The 17,356-nt window shown below is 36.8% G+C and overlaps 1 protein-coding gene across 4 annotated transcripts in view; it reads right to left on the minus strand.

The window, feature by feature from the left end:
- Positions 1-17,350, minus strand: part of SCAF11 (SR-related CTD associated factor 11) — a 46,710-nt gene extending 29,360 nt beyond the window's left edge. The window contains exons 1-4 of one of the 4 annotated variants that reach the window (XM_017733158.1): positions 17,121-17,350; positions 15,950-16,128; positions 2,230-2,305; positions 1,236-1,390 (exon numbers count right to left, since the gene is read on the minus strand). In XM_017733158.1, coding sequence (XP_017588647.1) covers positions 1,236-1,390; positions 2,230-2,305; positions 15,950-16,033 — 315 coding nt within the window. In that variant the 5' untranslated portion in view covers positions 16,034-16,128; positions 17,121-17,350. Of the gene's footprint in view, positions 1-1,235; positions 1,391-2,229; positions 2,306-15,949; positions 16,129-17,120 lie in introns of those variants that run through there. The other 3 variants (XM_017733161.1, XM_017733159.1, XM_017733160.1) reach the window with 3 other exon arrangements.
- Positions 17,351-17,356: the final 6 nt, after the last annotated feature.

Raw genomic sequence — 17,356 nt, forward strand, 5'->3', positions numbered from 1 at the left:
ATGTGAACAAACTCTAATCCAGCAGCAAGCCAATAAATATACTGTACTGCTTCCCTGTGAATGTCACTTTAATGGTTTTCAGCTGTCATTATAGCAACCAGCTAAGTCACTCAGGGTAAAATTGCAGGTGAGAATTTCCTCTTCCTTACAAATAAAATTGCTCCAATGAATCAAATGCAAACCAGAAAATCTGGCAACAGGAAACTTTGTTTATTATCTGGTTTGTAAATCTAAACCAACTTTCATGTAATAAACTTTCTTTAATGCTCTGAATTTGATACAAATTCTTCAGAAAATTGTGTTACCATTGGCCTTCAGTAATAAAAAGCACAAAAATTAAGTTAAAAATATGGCAAGAATAAGCATATTGCATATATACATACCTACAAGTGATAACAACCTTCTAAAGGGAATACTGCAACCAAAATCATCGTTTACTTCAAAAGAATGATAATGCAAAGAAATCAAACAGTGGTCTCACTAAAATGAGAAACTAATTCAAGTGCACAGAAGCGGGACAAAAGGCAGCAACCCCCACTCATCCCAGTACAAAGCAATATTAATTTGGTGGTTTATACTGATAATTGAAAGTTACAGGAAAGGTATAGACACAGACTTAATGCAATGATTGCATGACATAGGTGAGGGAAAAGGGGCTAAATAGGACAAGGTCGCCAAGGATTTGTTCAACAAGTCATTTTACTTTAAGGTTCCAGAACTATCTACAAAGTTATCAACATAAAACAAACAACAGCCATCATTAAAATGAATTTTTTCTCAGACCAGCAGTAAAGCTCTTAGCTGAATTCTCTTTACAGTTAGAAAACGAAGGTTGTATCACTCATTTTGTAGACTAACATGAATACATATTGGTACCAGCCCTGAGCTGACACTATGACAAACAGCCTAAGGGCTATCACAAAGTAAGATTAAGCTAATAAAAATGCAATATTATAGCATGTACGTAATACTGTCTGATCTTCCAACACCAATCTGTTTACTTATCCCTAATCTCTAGCAACCATTAAGTTACTAGAGTAAGATTGTCTAGTGAAAGAAAACACAAAATACTTTATCACATTAAGAAGAAAGTTTTCCAAAATCTATTTACAAATTGGTCATTGAACACTTCCGTGCGAAGCCAAAATCTGTAACTTTCTTTAAAAATAGCTGTAGGTATTAGATGTAATAGATTTCACTGAAAAATAAACACACACCTTGGTGCTCAGTCTTACCTCAGCCCATTTAAGAATACAAGTCATGCAGAAGATATGACTGCAGCTCTCAGGAAACCCAATCTCTTGTTCTAGAAGGCAGTTCAGACAGATGGGGCACGTGTTGCCATCATACAACAAAGTAGAACAGGAACAGCTTTCCTCGTTTTCTTCACCTGGTATTATTAACACTGACACTTAGAAGTTTTGACAGTTTTTGAAACAAAGTCCTTCTAGATTTGAATAAGAAAGAAGTACGAAGATACATTTTCAAGTGCTTCTCTGGCCAGCTTCTTGGCTGCATTAGACCTGAAAACTTGAATTCAACTTACTTGTAACTACAGAAAATTGTGTTTCAGGTGAAAAAAGCTATGCAACTTATTTCATAGACTATTGTACTAGTATTTGCCATTAAAACAAAGGGAAGTTAATTACAGGGATATTTCAATAAAGCAGGCATCAGTGTTTCCTATTGGTTATGTAGTCATTTAGACATTACTCTCCTTTCTCCTTCTGTATTTGCACTCCCTCCATGACACAAATTACACCATCCTATTGTATATTCATTATCTTCTATACACATGATCTACCTTTACTTTAGTTTTTCTTAGAATTATCTTAATCTGAATATCTTCAAATATTTACCTAATGATGTACATTAAATAAAGAATACTCCCAATTTTGTTAGAGTTAGAAAGTGTTTTCAGAATACAAAAATGTATGAACTCTTCTTCAAGAAATTTTACTCTGAATTAATAATTTTCTCTGAATAGCAATTGCTATCAACATTTTTGTTTTGCTACTAGAAGTTAACAAGTGAAAACAAGAGAAGAGACAGGAAATTATTTGGGGACCTCACCGGCCAAAGTCAAATGTTATGAGATAGAGGTTATGTTTACACAACTTCTTTCAAAACAAGCTGCATACTAATTGAGAGAACAAATGAAAAAAATCAGACCTCCACAGCTTGGACCTGAATAATATGCTTCAGTATTTTCACACACACAAACTTTACCTTCCATGCCTTCATGCGTTTGATCCTCACTATCTTGAATACATTGCTTTCTGTTCTTCATCTTACAAAACGTAGTCTGGAAAACACAGAAGCAGTTCATTTAGATTGCAACTTGAAAATAAAAAAATTAATGAGTATTCTCCATTTCACTATAACTATGTAGAGTAGAAATGCATGATATTAGAAGTTAAGAGATCACTTACAGTCTGTTTGCAATTTATAAGTATCATTATTGCTAATCTAGCAACTCATGTTTCCAATTTCAAAATTTGCTTTGGTTCAACGGATGCAAAGTTTTTGCAGTGTTTTAAGACAACCGCTGGTGCTTTTATTTGTAAAAATTAAATGTATTGCAAAGTTTCCATGCAAACCTGCAGTAACTAACACCTGCAAACTGCCCTATGCAAATGGCTGAAGCAACAAACTTTAAATGCATAAGCACCAGAAGACTTGGTTGCTTTACAAACCTAGAGTCACCATAGTAGTGGAAAGTGAGAACAATGAAAGCTGCTTATATTTGTATGACAAAAGAAAGAAATAATTCAAACTATTTGCACTCAGTAAAAAATGCAGAGAAATTTGTATCAAAAAAGGGACAGGTGACAAGCACAGGTGCAGAGGAGTATCATGAATGGGGGTGCACTTTCAAACTGCTTTGCAAAGGAGGTATCACAGATAAAGTACATCCTAGTGATCCACATCGTAAAGGTTGAAAGAATTTTTCCTTGCATAAGAAATAGCAAGGATATGTTCTTTGGAGGCTTACTTAATACGTGTAGAATGAAACACACATTAAAAAAAGAGTATCTATGCCAAGGACTGAATCTCCTGCGTTTCAAACTCCTGTAGTCACAGCAGAGATGTTGTACACACCTAAAGCTCCAACCCAAGCCCTAGAGGGAACAACAGGTTTCTTCAAAACTATATGAAGCTTTAAAAATTATTAGTATTTAAAAGGACAAATTAAAACTTCAGAAGAGATAGAAAAAATCTGAGATTACCAAGATCTGCCACTTAAGCATTCAAACCTGAAGCAAACCAACTGAGGTCTACTCTCTCACTTCAGCACCTTTGCTAGACAAAGCAGTGGGACAACTGAAAATGCCACAATCACACTCCTCAACTAAACTTCCTCCTCTTTCACTTAGAAACTGCAATATGTTACCACCAAGACATCCAGAAGAGGGAGAGACAGAATTTGCTTCCCCAAACTTTTTTCTGATCAAGTCTTTATTGCTTCATCTTGGCAGCAGGAAGTGTCTTAATGATCATTTCTTTACACTGAGAAAAGCAACTCTGCTGCACATTCCCATCACACATGCTTCTCATTTTCTTAGGCAATCCAAGAAATCAGGACTCAGATCTGTGAGTCTCAAAACACAGACAGTTTGCTAAAGAAATGGTCAAAACTGTGAAACTAATTAAAAATCTGCAATTAGAATTCAAAACAGCTTCAATATTCCTATTAGAAATTACTTTTTAATTCCCCAAAGGGAACACAGGAATCAGTCCAACTGACGGTAGGGGAATGCGAAGGGACAAGGAAAGAAAAGCCTAGCTTTAAGGGATTTTCCCCCTACACTATTGCATTTTTATATCAAAAATTACTTCAAAAGATATCATTAGGATACATGGCATCAGGCTGGTTACCAGCACTAATAATAACACAGACCGAATTGCAGCCAATGCTGTAAGCTACATGCAAGTTCTGCTGGCAGAACAACCACTGCCCCGACCTCCACCTTTTGCAAACTAAGCAAAAGGAAATCCAGCCAAAGTCAACTTGCTCCTTTAAAATTTAATGCCTTCAACAAGCAAAATACGCACAAAATTAGGGCAGGTAAGACCACCAAAACCATATTTGAATTTAGGAGATTGTGGTCTGTTGCTTTTACTCTGATTTGCACAAGTGGCTTTGGCCCCAGAAAGTGTAAATCATGCAGTAGTGTGTGGTACAGATGCTTTTATACATAAAACATAGGAACATCCCCTCTCCTCTACATCTTAAAACCTCAGCAATGCTTTACAGAAGCAGAAAATTCCACAAGCTGTACTCAAACATCTCTCAACCCTACAAGTCCCAGGACACCTTATAGCTGAGTCAGTTTCAAGACAAGATCAAGAATTCTGTACTCTGCATACATCCACAGAAAATTATTTCAATAGACACAATCTAGATACCAAATTAAGGAGCAGTTTTTGAGTTCACACTTATTATAATAGAGGTCTTGAATTCACTAAAGCAGATTTTAGAACACAGAAGCTCTTCAGGTTTGTTTTTCCTCAGAAAAAGTAACCTTTTACTCCATTGTACTCTTTCTAGACACAGACATCCCAGAAACTCTGACACACTTCCAATAATCAGAAAACCAGAGATCCTAAAATTCTGACAGAATATCAGTAAATCCAAGATGTGCAGCAACTGAAAACATTTATGTGGTGTTAACCCATTCTTCCCACAAGCCTATTATTTAAACAGATGCTGAGTGCTGCCAATGCATTTCGCAGATCACTTTGCACAGCACGACTTTGTCAGGTTCACGGTGCATTTCACACACCACAGCAGAGGAATTTAATACTACTGAAATATTTACAAATAAAGTAAAAGATACCATCAAAATTTACACACTCTTTAACAAATTAACTTTGGAAAGACTGTTTTCTCCACTCCTTTAAAAGGGGCATGACAAGCATTAGAATAGCAGAAGAGTTAACATTGGACTGTTACTAAATTTATAAAATTAAGAGCAGAGTTAGGAAAAGAGAACCTGGTGGTTTAGAAAGAGCAGACAGCATAGAAAACAGAATACTTATTTGTCCCAAAATGTGACAAGACAGCGACAAGCACTATACTATGTTCATGCTGACAATAAAAAAAAGTCACTCCTCTCCAAATTCTACAGATGCAATGCTTCCTAAAAATGCCTAAAGACAGCATAGCATTACAGCTGAGATGGTACTTTCCTGGTGCTTGTACATTCTCAATGGAATTACTTTCTAAGAGAAATATCTTAATTTATTTAATATTTGAGATAAAGACAAGGGTATTCTAGTATATTAAATTGAGAACGGTGACCAGAGACATTAGCACAGGTACACAACACTACCCCATCTCCCTGTTCTCTTAAAATAATTAAATGTTTAAGTTTCCGGGCTATTCTTCCAAGGAAATTAAATTCCTGTTCTTGTTTTCAAGGAATGCATCTGCCAACAAAAGTGCTTAGAGAGTTGACTGTATATTGTGGTAATAGATTTGTCACTGTCCATTTGAGGAACACAGATTCATGAAGTACTTCAACAACTCCATAAAGCAGACTAAGTGCCATGCACACACTAAACTATTTCCTATATCACAAAAGTACAAGTGTGACTCACAAAAACTACTTCATACAACTCACAATCTAAAAATACAGACGTATTTCAACTCTAATTCATTGTGTGGAAAGAAGAGACTTGGTCTGTTCAAAGTCATGTCTCTGAATTTCTTAATGAATCTATTATGTTAAAATCTTAAAATTAAATAGACATAGAAAGATCATTGGGTTAAAAAATTACAGAAGCCTAATTATAAGTGACACATGAAATTAGCACATGCCTCCTTTTTGACTAAATACAAGACAAAGTCTTTACAAGTATTCTTTATACTCTGTAAATAAAATGCAACAACTAAATACACTCTTCCTCCAACACAATAACAGTCTAGAGACTCATCTACACAGAAGTACCTCAGTTCAACTGAAAAGAAGGATGGAAACCAAGAACACACGCAACACGGTCTCCAATGAGAAAGTGCAAAATTATGTCCAAGACAGCTTACTCATTTCTGCAACAGATTTAACTCAGAAAACATTTGTAATCGAACTTTCAGCTTCTTAGATAGATGTTGCATTAATACTCAGAGTATTAATGAGTAGCAACTTATTTTGACTGTTCTGTTTCTATTAAAAACATTTTATTTTAAAAAGGATTTGGGGGACTCTAAGTTGTGGTTTGATTTTTTAATAACTCAAGAAACAATCAGTTTCAATTGTGAAACAACAGCCAGACATATATTTAGTACAGGGAGTTTATGTGCTTAATGAACAACAATAACACCTTTTACTCCCATCAAAAATTTGGGCAGTAATAGGTAGGACTCTGTTTCTCCCTATGCATTTTCATGGTCATTAAGAAACCTGGGAACGAGGTTTAAGCTGCTCCTTCAGCAAATGTGTTTTTAAAGAAAACAGGTCTCAACAACTAGTCACATTCACAAAAACAGATTTTTGTTGGTTTTGGGTTTTGTTATTGCAGTTTTAGTAGTTAATGACAGAACATGTATCCACTGAAGTTCCTCATATGGGCTCATCATAACCTCTGGACCATTACTGGTAAAATGTCCAGCTGCTGATAAGAATTTTGAAACATTTTGCCAGAACTTCTGTGCTGTCTAAGAGATGAGCTGAGAAAACACTTATAATTTGCAATTGCAGTTAAATATTTGAAGAGCTTTTGACCTACTTGTATCACTATGTCTAACACAACACATACACAAAGAAAAAGAATAGAAAAAAACCCCACACTACTGGGTATTTGTCTAAGTACATCAAGAACCTTCACAGTTGTTTTATTTTTTATTTGGAAAAACTTCTGATTTGTCAGAAGAGCCTGGAAGGTAGACTTGCTTCAAGTGACAGTTGAGTAATGCTGTTTGCCCTTCAATAAATGAGGGCTACACTGAGAATCTGGAAGCACTTATCCTGGATTGTCTCCTTTGTGCAGTAAAATCTCTTGCCCCAGCGCATTACTGAGAGTAGAACCAACGGTGACACTCAAAAGCAGGCTTTTAAAGAGGATCTTTACTCTTTGTAAGCTCAAATTGCACCTTGTCTGCATTCCCAAATCAAATGCAATAGAACCAACAAAGAGAAGGAAAAGAACAGTGTTAAGCCTTGGGGAATAAAGAGAGAAATCTTTTTCTATAGGTGGTTTAAGCCTATTCATGTAGATCCAGTGTCTTGGAAAGAATCACTGCTATTCAGGCAAGGAGACACTGCTGATTTAAAGACTCTTTCCAGACCCTCTAAGGATGCAATTACCCAAGAGAGCTGACCTAGTCTAAGAGCTTGCTCCCACCAAAAGGAGCAGCTATGTTTCTCACCCCTAGTGATGGTGAGCAGACTCACGAAGTGCCACAGGTGTCAAGAGACAGAATTGCAAGAGACAGAATGAGGGAGGGAACACATAAAAAGGGCATTGCCCCTTTTGGCAGTGGTGAGGTGCAAGAACAGCTCTGACTTTGTTGTCAAACTGCACCCCCTTCAAGGATACAGCAGTAACTAGATTTGCTGCCAGGTCCATGAAAATGCAAGGTAAAGTCACAGGAGAAAACTACCAAAGCCAAATGGCTAGAACTATACCATACTAAACAGTACACTGCTGTCTGTTGCTCTTTTCCTTCCCTACATAAAAGAACCCAAAAAAACCCACCCTACCCAAAGCAACACAGTGGATATTTTCCTCAGGATTTCTTTTTTCACAATCTAGCAGCAAGACACTGACATGTACATTTCAATTGCAGATGCTGTGGCTACAGCTATGCCCCTGCTAGAATCAATGCTTTCATTTTTGTGGCCTACTCAACAATAACAACGTGAAGAGCAGCTGCAAACACTCAACACTCGTGTCCAGTCAGCACTGGACAGGACAACACCACAACTGCCTCCTTAGCAGGGAAGGCAGGCACAACTCCATCAAAATGTGCTTGAGAACTGCTGCAGTGACTCAGATGCAGTGATTATCATTTAGTAACCTGTCTGACCATCCAGAAAGTCAAGAGTTTTAAGGAATACTTAGAACCTTACAATGGACACACACACAAGGTAATCTCCTTCCTGGACATAATGCTTATAAACTGTCTCAAAACCTGCAGTACAGATCCTCTCTTTTTAAAACAGTGGAATAGGCAGTGTTCCTCAATGAAGTTTAACAAAAGAGCACCTGCAAGACTTAGGCAAAACATAAGAGTAGTAAGACACACCATTTAAGAAGACTTCACATATTTGAGAATATTCTATAAACTGTGGGAGACATCAGTTCTTTTACAGAATGTTGGGTGTTGAAGTGCTGCTACAAATAAGATTGAACTCCAGAGTTTAGCAAGCAAAACACTTCTGTTTACTGTATAAAAAGGCAACCTAGCAATGTCAGCAGTACCACTTCACGTATCTGTGCCTTGACAACTTATGATGATCCCCAAGTTGCTTTAGCATGCTACAATTACTAAATGAAGAATACTTTACTCATCATAGTTATTCAGATACCTAAGGGTGAATAACCAAGTTCTAGCTCTACTTAGAAAAGTCACTATCCAAAAAGCGTCACTACAATACAGACCTAGACAGATTACCAACTTGAAAAAAAGGGCAATATACTTACATTCCAAAACTTGCACTTTGGTGTTTATATCTCTAGCAACAGCATGGAGACCATGTAATGCTCTTTAGTACAAACTTACCAAAGCTGTAAGAAACCTAAACCGCAACAGATTTACTACCCAACAGGTATCAACAAAGTTACTATCACCAACGGGAACCTATTAAGGAACTTCCTGTCTCTCTCTGTACCGAGAAACTCAAGCATGGGAGAAGCATCCATTCAACATCAGGATCCCAGCCACGCAGCTGGCCTCCCAGTCTCCCAACCTTCAAGTCCTTCCCCTCCACAAGTAATTAGCTCTCATTAATTTTTAGCTAGTAACAAAGAAAAATAAGGACGTAGGTTACAGAAGAGCTATTAGCTTGGAAAACAAGCAGTAACAAAATGACAGTCAAAAATTTAACTGGTAATAAAGCTAACAGTCTTCAGCAAAATTCCAAATCCCATCCTTCTCATCTGAAGAAACCATCCAAAAGAGCATGCCATTTAATCATCCTTAAGCAGTAACTAACCTAAAACAACAGTAAGCACCAATGTTTGTGGAATACTGTTGTATCACCCCTCCTTCCCCACAAAGATGACACACATGGAAGGGCTGATTTGCCCAGACTCAGAAGCATCCACATAACTACTGGGACATTCCAAATAAAAACCGATACTTCCAGGTATGACATTTGACTAAAACAGCTGAAGCATCAAATAGATATTAATTATATCTTAGTCAAAAACACATTGAAGAGGTTTTCCCTATATTCATCAGTTCTCACCACCCTATCATACAAGATGGAGCCTCATTTCCTGAGGAAGCTCATGAAGAGGTGAAGGAAAACTGATCACAAGCTTGCACAGCATTTAGTAGTTCTGAGTATGGTACTGAACTAGTTACTTTACTGGCACGGATGGGTAATTAACTACAGGAGGCAAATTTCATTTCTCATCTTTCTGCATGTCTACTATAAAACACTTTGTTCCACCAGGATAGATAGCAGAACTTTAGGATCTCTCCTGAACTCATTTTAAAGGTGAGAGTAAACTGTGTACTTCAACAGATTTCTCCACAAGTCAATGTAAATCAATTATCCCACAGGATTTTCAGTATCTGACAGCAGATGTGAGATTAACTCAGACCATGTGACATTACATGCCAAAGTATAGCTAAATGGCACCTCTATACTATCAGTATGTTTCAGGGTGACCACTGACAACCAAGATGGCCCTGTGTTTAAGTAAATTCAATTCACAGACCAAAAACTAGATAAAGCTAATCTTGCTAATCAGCAAGGAACAGAATAAAAACAAAAACAAAAGGCACTTAGGGGAGTTAGTTGTCACAGTGCAGTTTCATTTGATTCAAAGTATATGTTCCCAGCTGATCAGTTTAACCTGTAACTTAAAGTCATGCTTGTGTCCCAACTGACTTTCTAGTGACACTTCTCAAATCTGTGAGAAAAACCCTTCCTACTCTGCTAGAGGACAAACTATGTTACTCAAGCTTCTGTCAGCTCTTGACAATGCAAAAACAGAGAGGGCAATGCCATACAGCTTCTCTACATGCCTAACTAAGGCAATTTTGCAGGGTAGCTCCTCAGTAAGTCTGCACTGATAAGACTGCTTTCCAAAAATGCTCTATATCTTATATATTATATAAGACTAACCCAGACATAATCTTTACAGAAGTACACAGCTGGGCTCACAATAGCCATAAGGAGGAAACATTCATTGGAGCTGCAGTTAAGTCCCTTGGGAAAAAACAGCTTCATTTATACAGAAGACAGGATGAATAAAACCTAAAGACTGATACAAGGTGCTGAAATGTGTATTCACAGAAATTAAAAGTCCACCTTATTTTTCTTTCCAAACCAGTATTTTCAACAGAAGGCAATATGCACTGTGCTGCTGTTTCTCCTGTGCATGCATGCGTATGATAAGACTCTCAACAGAAAAAGCACAACACCACAACCACCCCTGCAGAAAAACATGTGTTTGCCACTGGCTAAGTCACATCATTTCATATACTGGTAATAAAACACTGAAATACTGTAGTAATTGCTGTAATACAAAGAAATATGAAAGAGAATATAGTGTACACAACATTCTGTCGCAAAACATGCAATTCAGCACTTAGGTGTTCCTTCTAAGTAGTCTGTGACTAAACTGGGTGAAATTGAGATTTACAAACAACAGGAACTCATTAGGGATTAGGTACTATTGTCATGGTGCACATGGTTCAAGCAACTAAATCGAATCAGCATAAACTCAGGACCTTGCCTTCTGCTGCTCAGGCTCTTAGTCACATGCATACTTTTGCAGCTGAAAGGAATAGCATTACATACCAAAGTCAGCAAAAATGGCTCAGCTATTTCCAAGAACAGAGGTTTTTTTAAAAGTACTTTTTTCTAGCCACTTGGAAGCACTAGTATTTTCATGCAAAGATATTTGGCAGCAGGTCACAAAGACTAAGAACATGCTTTTCACACAAGTAACCCTTCCAAATACAGCCATGTCACAGCTTTGGGGGGAAAGAAAAAAAAGAGTGTGCATTTAGTCAATAAATCTCTCCAAATCATTGCATTTAATTTTTCCCCCGATAAACTTGGGTCTGTGTTTAGCATACACAAATAATTTAAAGTTCCTATCCCGCTGCTACACAGCACATGCAACATTCCCACAAGATGAATGAGCATACTTCAGCCAGTGCTATGGCAACACAGCAGGACTTGTTACAGTCATCTCTCTGATGCTAAAGAAACTAGAAAGACCATCTTTATTTGTCTTAATACCATCCTAATCACACCCAAATACCCAGACTTAACCATTAGGGATGCAGGAGCTGAACCAGAAGACCTTGCAAAGACAGAAGCAGAGAAGGCCAAGACCTCTTAACAGTGGAAGGAAAAATGATTGGCAAAACCGATGGAGTAAGACTGAGCTCAAATGAAAAGCTCAGGGGCAAGAAACACATTTAAGATGCAAAAAGTAATGGGGCAACAGAACAAGAGTAGTAGGTGATTAGAAAAGCATCCTGAGCTGTAGACAAAAAGGATGAATGCAGCAAAGGAAGAAAGAGCATGCAATTGTACAACTACAAACTACCACTAATTTTTCTTTTACCTAAACCATAGTAGTCATATTTTTAAACTTCTGAATGTTAAACCATTGCAAAATGAATGACATTCTTCTAAAAAAATTTATGTAATACACAGGCTCCCCTATAACTTTATGGTTTAACTTACATGGAAAAAAAATGGACTACTGAAGATTGCATAGAACCATAGACACAAGGTTGATAAAAATACCCTGAACTTGAGTCCTCTATTAAAAGCATGCCGTTCTTTCATTTGAAGCATCAAATCAAGGGTTTAGTGATATGACATGTTCATCATTTAAAAAAATTGTATTTCTGCAAAAAGAAAATTCAGATTACATGTAAAATATACAGACATTGAGTCAAAAACAAACAAAAGAAAGAAAATAACATACCCATTTAAAAGTACATTTTGCCTCTCTGAGGCATATACTTTAAAAAAATATATACTAGATGAAAGCTATGGTGTCAAAAATACAGTCATCAGGCTCCTTCTGGCTTTGAATAACAGCATTTCATAAGCTCAGGTCAAAGCTTTTGCAAAAAAGCTTTTGCAAAGCTACACTAACCTTTTGCAAAACCTGAACAAAAAGAAGTGCTGTATTTGTGAAAAAAGAGAGTTTGCAAAGGATTTATGACTACTACATTAATTTTAAGCATCATTACTGTATTTTGTACAAAATCTACAGTATCTGTAGAATAACAACGCATTGGACATAATTTCAGAAGTAGTAGATAGGTGGGGAACAAGCAGTTTCAATTACTTTTGATCTTGTTTTCACAGCCTTTATTAGCAATAACTTTCAGGACAGCTAAAATAAAGTTAGAAAACCCCAGCCAGGAATGGAAGACAGGTATGTAAGAGAAGGTCTTCTTAACACAAGCAGCAATGCAAAGAAAGGTAACACAAACTACTAATGCAAGATGGTAACCTCAGATCTGAGCTTGAAAATACAACCTGAACTCCATCATCTTGCCTTCCTTTCCTTTCAATTTGTGAAGTGAATCTAATAGAAAATCATGCTAATCACCTTTTTGACTTCACCATATACGCGGCATCAAGAAATATCTACAACACAACAGTACTTTACTGTGAATTCTTAAATAACCAACATAGACTTTGTTATAATTAATTATTCTATGTCACTGCAAACCTTCAAACAGAACTTAAACTTTCCATGTCAACAACACTAGAAGCTCTTTACAATGATGAACTCCACTGTCATTCAGAGTTTCTTGCCAGAGTAACAACCACAAAATAACCACTGGAACCCAATAACTTATCCAAGACTTGCATAAGGTACCTTTCTTGCTTGGGATGATGAACCTGTATTTTAAAAAATACAATTGTATAGGTTTAAAGAGAAGAATATACTTTACTTTCATCACTATAGGTATCTTTATTTAGTAACATCTCTAAACCAAACTCCAACAAGCTCAAGGTAGCCCTAACAGATTGATTTTCTCCAACTGTTTCGTAGGACTTCCAATTACTTTTTGTTACACCCATCTATCCACAATGGTCACTACCTCTTACCTAAGAACTGATAAACTAAGAAGATTCAACAAAAAGCAAAACTGCATATAGAAAGTGCTTATTCAGTAGCTATATAGAAAGCAGAGGAGAATTTCATTGCTGCTCCAATGTCCAGAATTACTGAAGTTATCACTTTGAATGGCGAGCAGACCAATTAAGAACACACAGCTACCTTAAGATTCTACCTTAGCATCCAAATTTTTAATATCAGTTCAACTCATTCTCATGTAAGTGTCTCCATCTCTCCTGTGGCATAGCAAGAAAAGCACAAGTTTACATTGCTCCAGTTTTGGCCTGTGTTGCTATCTAATGATATGGACATAGATGAAGACTTCTATCAGACACTGATCACATGGAATTTCACATTCTTTATTACTGCTGGCAGTCTAACAAAAGCCAGGTAGTAAGTAGAGAGACAACAAGGGCTAACTCAATTGACATTTCCAAGCAATTTCGTACTAGCTTGGAAAAGTTTCAAATATCACTAAATGCATCACTCATGTTTACTCACAGATAGTACCTGTGATGGCAGATCACAGTTAAGCAGTACTTTCACCCCTAACCATTTCATTTTAGCAGGAGCTCACCAATCCTTAAATTAAAAAATGCATTAAGACAGACATTATTATTAGTGTCTATTAAAAAAAGTGATCAGATACTGCAATTTACCACACCATTAGGCTTTAGAAAACAGCTACTGGAAGACATAGTTCTACTTCCCAATTCTCTCTATGTATTCATATATATATATATATATATATATATTTATACACATATGCAAAATCTGAAAATCTCAGAAAGCTAAGAAATACCACCAATCACAGAACCATAAAATTAAAAAGTTACTTCTTCATTTTTGCTATGACAGAGAACTTTTGAGTTAAAATTCCAATTCTGTGTTCTCATGGAGGAAAAAAAGAAAGAGCAATACTACTGTTTCATCAAAATAAATTTGTGAGACAGCATAACTTGCTAATAAAAAATAAATAGGTGAAAATACTCATCTTAGCACAATACACACAAATGTAAGACATAGATGTACAATGCCTACACAGATGTGTGTATATGTATTTGTTTCCTGAATAAATTAAATGCAGTATTTTGATCATACTTTTGTCAAGTCAGCTAACAATTTTCCCAGTTTAGAAGTTACAACTTCCACATTTATTTATATAGAATTTGTTTCTCCAACTGAAAGTCTTTAGGAAAGTTGATGCACTGCGAAAGAAGGACATAGGAAAGTTAAACCTTTCAAGAAGAGCCAGCTTCCTCTTTCGATTTTTTTTCTTTTTTAAAGCTCCCAACAGAGAAAAACTACTTGTTGAATGTGGTGAGCGGTACTTAAGTACACATTATGCACATTCAACCTTTGAGAGCCCTTCCAAGGCATCACCTTCATGCCTTTGGTGCTCCACCAGAGCCAGATGCAGAGGTGACAAACAGCTGTTTGAGACAGCAGAGCTGCAGCTGTAGGGAACAGAAAGGTAGAGGCACATTCACCTTCCATCTCCCAGCAGCTGCAGCCCTCCCTTTGCTATTTCATGACTGTAGCTACTTTCCTGCACGACAGAATCAAGTAGTTCAGTGTATCAAAATAAGCAACTTTCTTGCAAATTGTATCCCTATCCTCACCAGTTGGGTGAAAAAGAGATTAAACAAGTAAGGAAGATAGATACAATATCACCGCACACAGATCCTCTCCAATCAAGCTCACTGCCTTTCAGGGCAAGGTGGACTAGTACATACAGATGAAACAAAAAGTGTCTATGATGCTGAAAAGCCGTGAATTAGCCCTTGTTTTGAAGTGCTCCAAAGTATATGCACTTAGAGATCTCTGGAGTTTATGAGTACAGAGGATGCTTAAACACTGAATCTCCACTTGTAATTAAAAAAAAAAAAAAAGGTAGAAAGATTGGGCAATGTCAAGATTTATAAAATCTATTTCAGCCTTAAAGGGTTTAGCAGATTTAACCATAATAATTTCAGCATTCATTCAGAAAACCCGGTAACAATGCTTGAAAGCACCGAATAGTCAGTTTAGCCATCATGAGGAATTGCTCTGCATGTTTTTATAGGTATTAACTGGAAGGACAACTTTCCTCCCTCACCTTAGACTGTTGGCAAAGAAAATATGAACAGTGGACTGACAGAAAGCCAGGCTTCAAGAATTTTGGTGTAGGTATGGCAAGCCAGCCTATCGAACTTTTACCAGCAGTGGTTTTTTCACTCCTATTAATATAAAGTATGTTTAAATACATCATTATTTGAAAGACAAGTTACCCTTTGATTACTGTATAAAGCAAACCTCAGTAATTTAAAGTTTTTGCATAGGTTTTTTTTAGTACTCAGGACAGTGGAAGACTGAGAAGATTCTGCAAAGAATCCCTCTAACAGCATAAAACCAAAAACCAATAGATGTTTGTAACCTGAGATGAACCATCATGTATGATGAGCAGAATCACCTATAAGTTTTATAAAACCAGGGGCTAGAAGCCATGCAACAACTGCATTAAACTACAGCCAGCTGAGAGCACAAAAAAACTCTTTATCATCTGGATGTTTCCAAGGGAATAGCTGACTAACCGGAGAATAAGATAAACTTATAACTGCCTGTTGGGTCAAGCACAACAACCTTCACATACTGTGATGGAGAACCATAAAATCATGGCCAAAACACTCACCTGAAAGGTGTTTCCAAAGGTAATCTGAATACGAGGTGAACCAGTCAACCCAGGACTGCTATTCAAGAAGGTCAGAAAAAACATTCTCTTCCATGACCATTTGGAAGAGAGATATTTCCTCACACTGATGCATCCTCAGGCCATAAAGCTGTTGTCTGCTCTGCTCATTGCAAAGCAGACTTTAAGGTCAGTGAAACATGAAAGAAAATGGATACATTTCTTATTTGTGTAATTTGTCACTCTGAAAGTTCACACATCAACAAATGTAAACTGTTGAAAAGAACCTTCAAAAGATTTAATATTCTGACTAAAAGTCTAAGCAGCCTTCCCCACCTCCAGTATGTCTCATCTTATTTAAGGAAATCACAAAATCAAACACTGTATTCCTAGAAATGCTAAAGGAAACATTTGAAAAAGTATTTGGGATCATTTCCAAGTATTTTCCAATGTCACTGAAGAGGATGCTATCCATTTTAATACTGTGAGTTTCTAAATACAGCTTTTCCAGTTAAAAAAGAAGAGACAGGGATTATCACATATAATCAACCGAATAGCAACAAATTTTTTGTCACTCTGTCATTTCATTTAAGAAGCCTACTACTTATTTCCGCTAAGATCAAATGAAATCATGACAAAATGACTCTCCCACGTGTAAGGGTCTGAATACCTATATATATTTAAGTTAGATTATACTTCACTTAAAACTATGATCCACTGGAAGAAAATCAAAAGTCCCCAACATATTAGTTATCTACAAACTTAACACTGGACACTCAGTTAGCTAGATTTCCCTTTAAGGTTACCGAAGCTATAAAATTACAAACTTAAAATAGCTGTTCAATAATCAGGGACATTCCAATCCATTATATAAGTATTACTTAGATGGGCATAGCCTTAACCATCTCTTGACATTTTAAATACATGACTCTGCCAACAACACCTAGTTACTGATACTAAACACACGGTAACTACCTGGCCTTTCTCCCTATTATCTCGTTCTTCCTAAAAATTTTAAATTAATTAATAGCCTAAAATGAAAACATCGTGAGAGGGTGGGGACCAGTTTTAGTCCTAACAATACTGGTTTGTTTTGAAGTTATAAACGTGGAGATGGATTGTCAAAGATGAGTTACATTTGGGGCTCAGGCTAATAATATTCTTTAATACTCACCAAAGGGGGAAAAAAAAAAAAAGAAACTGGGACACCATGTACCATAAAACACAAGAACTGAAGATTATCTCACTGGCTCGGTAAATTGCTTCCAGGCTCCAGCGCTCCCCTGCGCAACTTTGCTGATGTCTAAGTCAGTCGCGATCCCACAGCAGCACAAAAGCAGAGCTGGGCTTTGAGCTGAGCCTGTCCGAGCAACTTCCCCCACACCTCTAAGGTCCCCGGTAAGTCCAGAA

Source organism: Corvus brachyrhynchos, unplaced genomic scaffold (assembly GCF_000691975.1).
Source record: "Corvus brachyrhynchos isolate BGI_N302 unplaced genomic scaffold, ASM69197v1 scaffold32, whole genome shotgun sequence".
Classification (NCBI taxonomy): Eukaryota; Metazoa; Chordata; class Aves; order Passeriformes; family Corvidae; genus Corvus; species Corvus brachyrhynchos.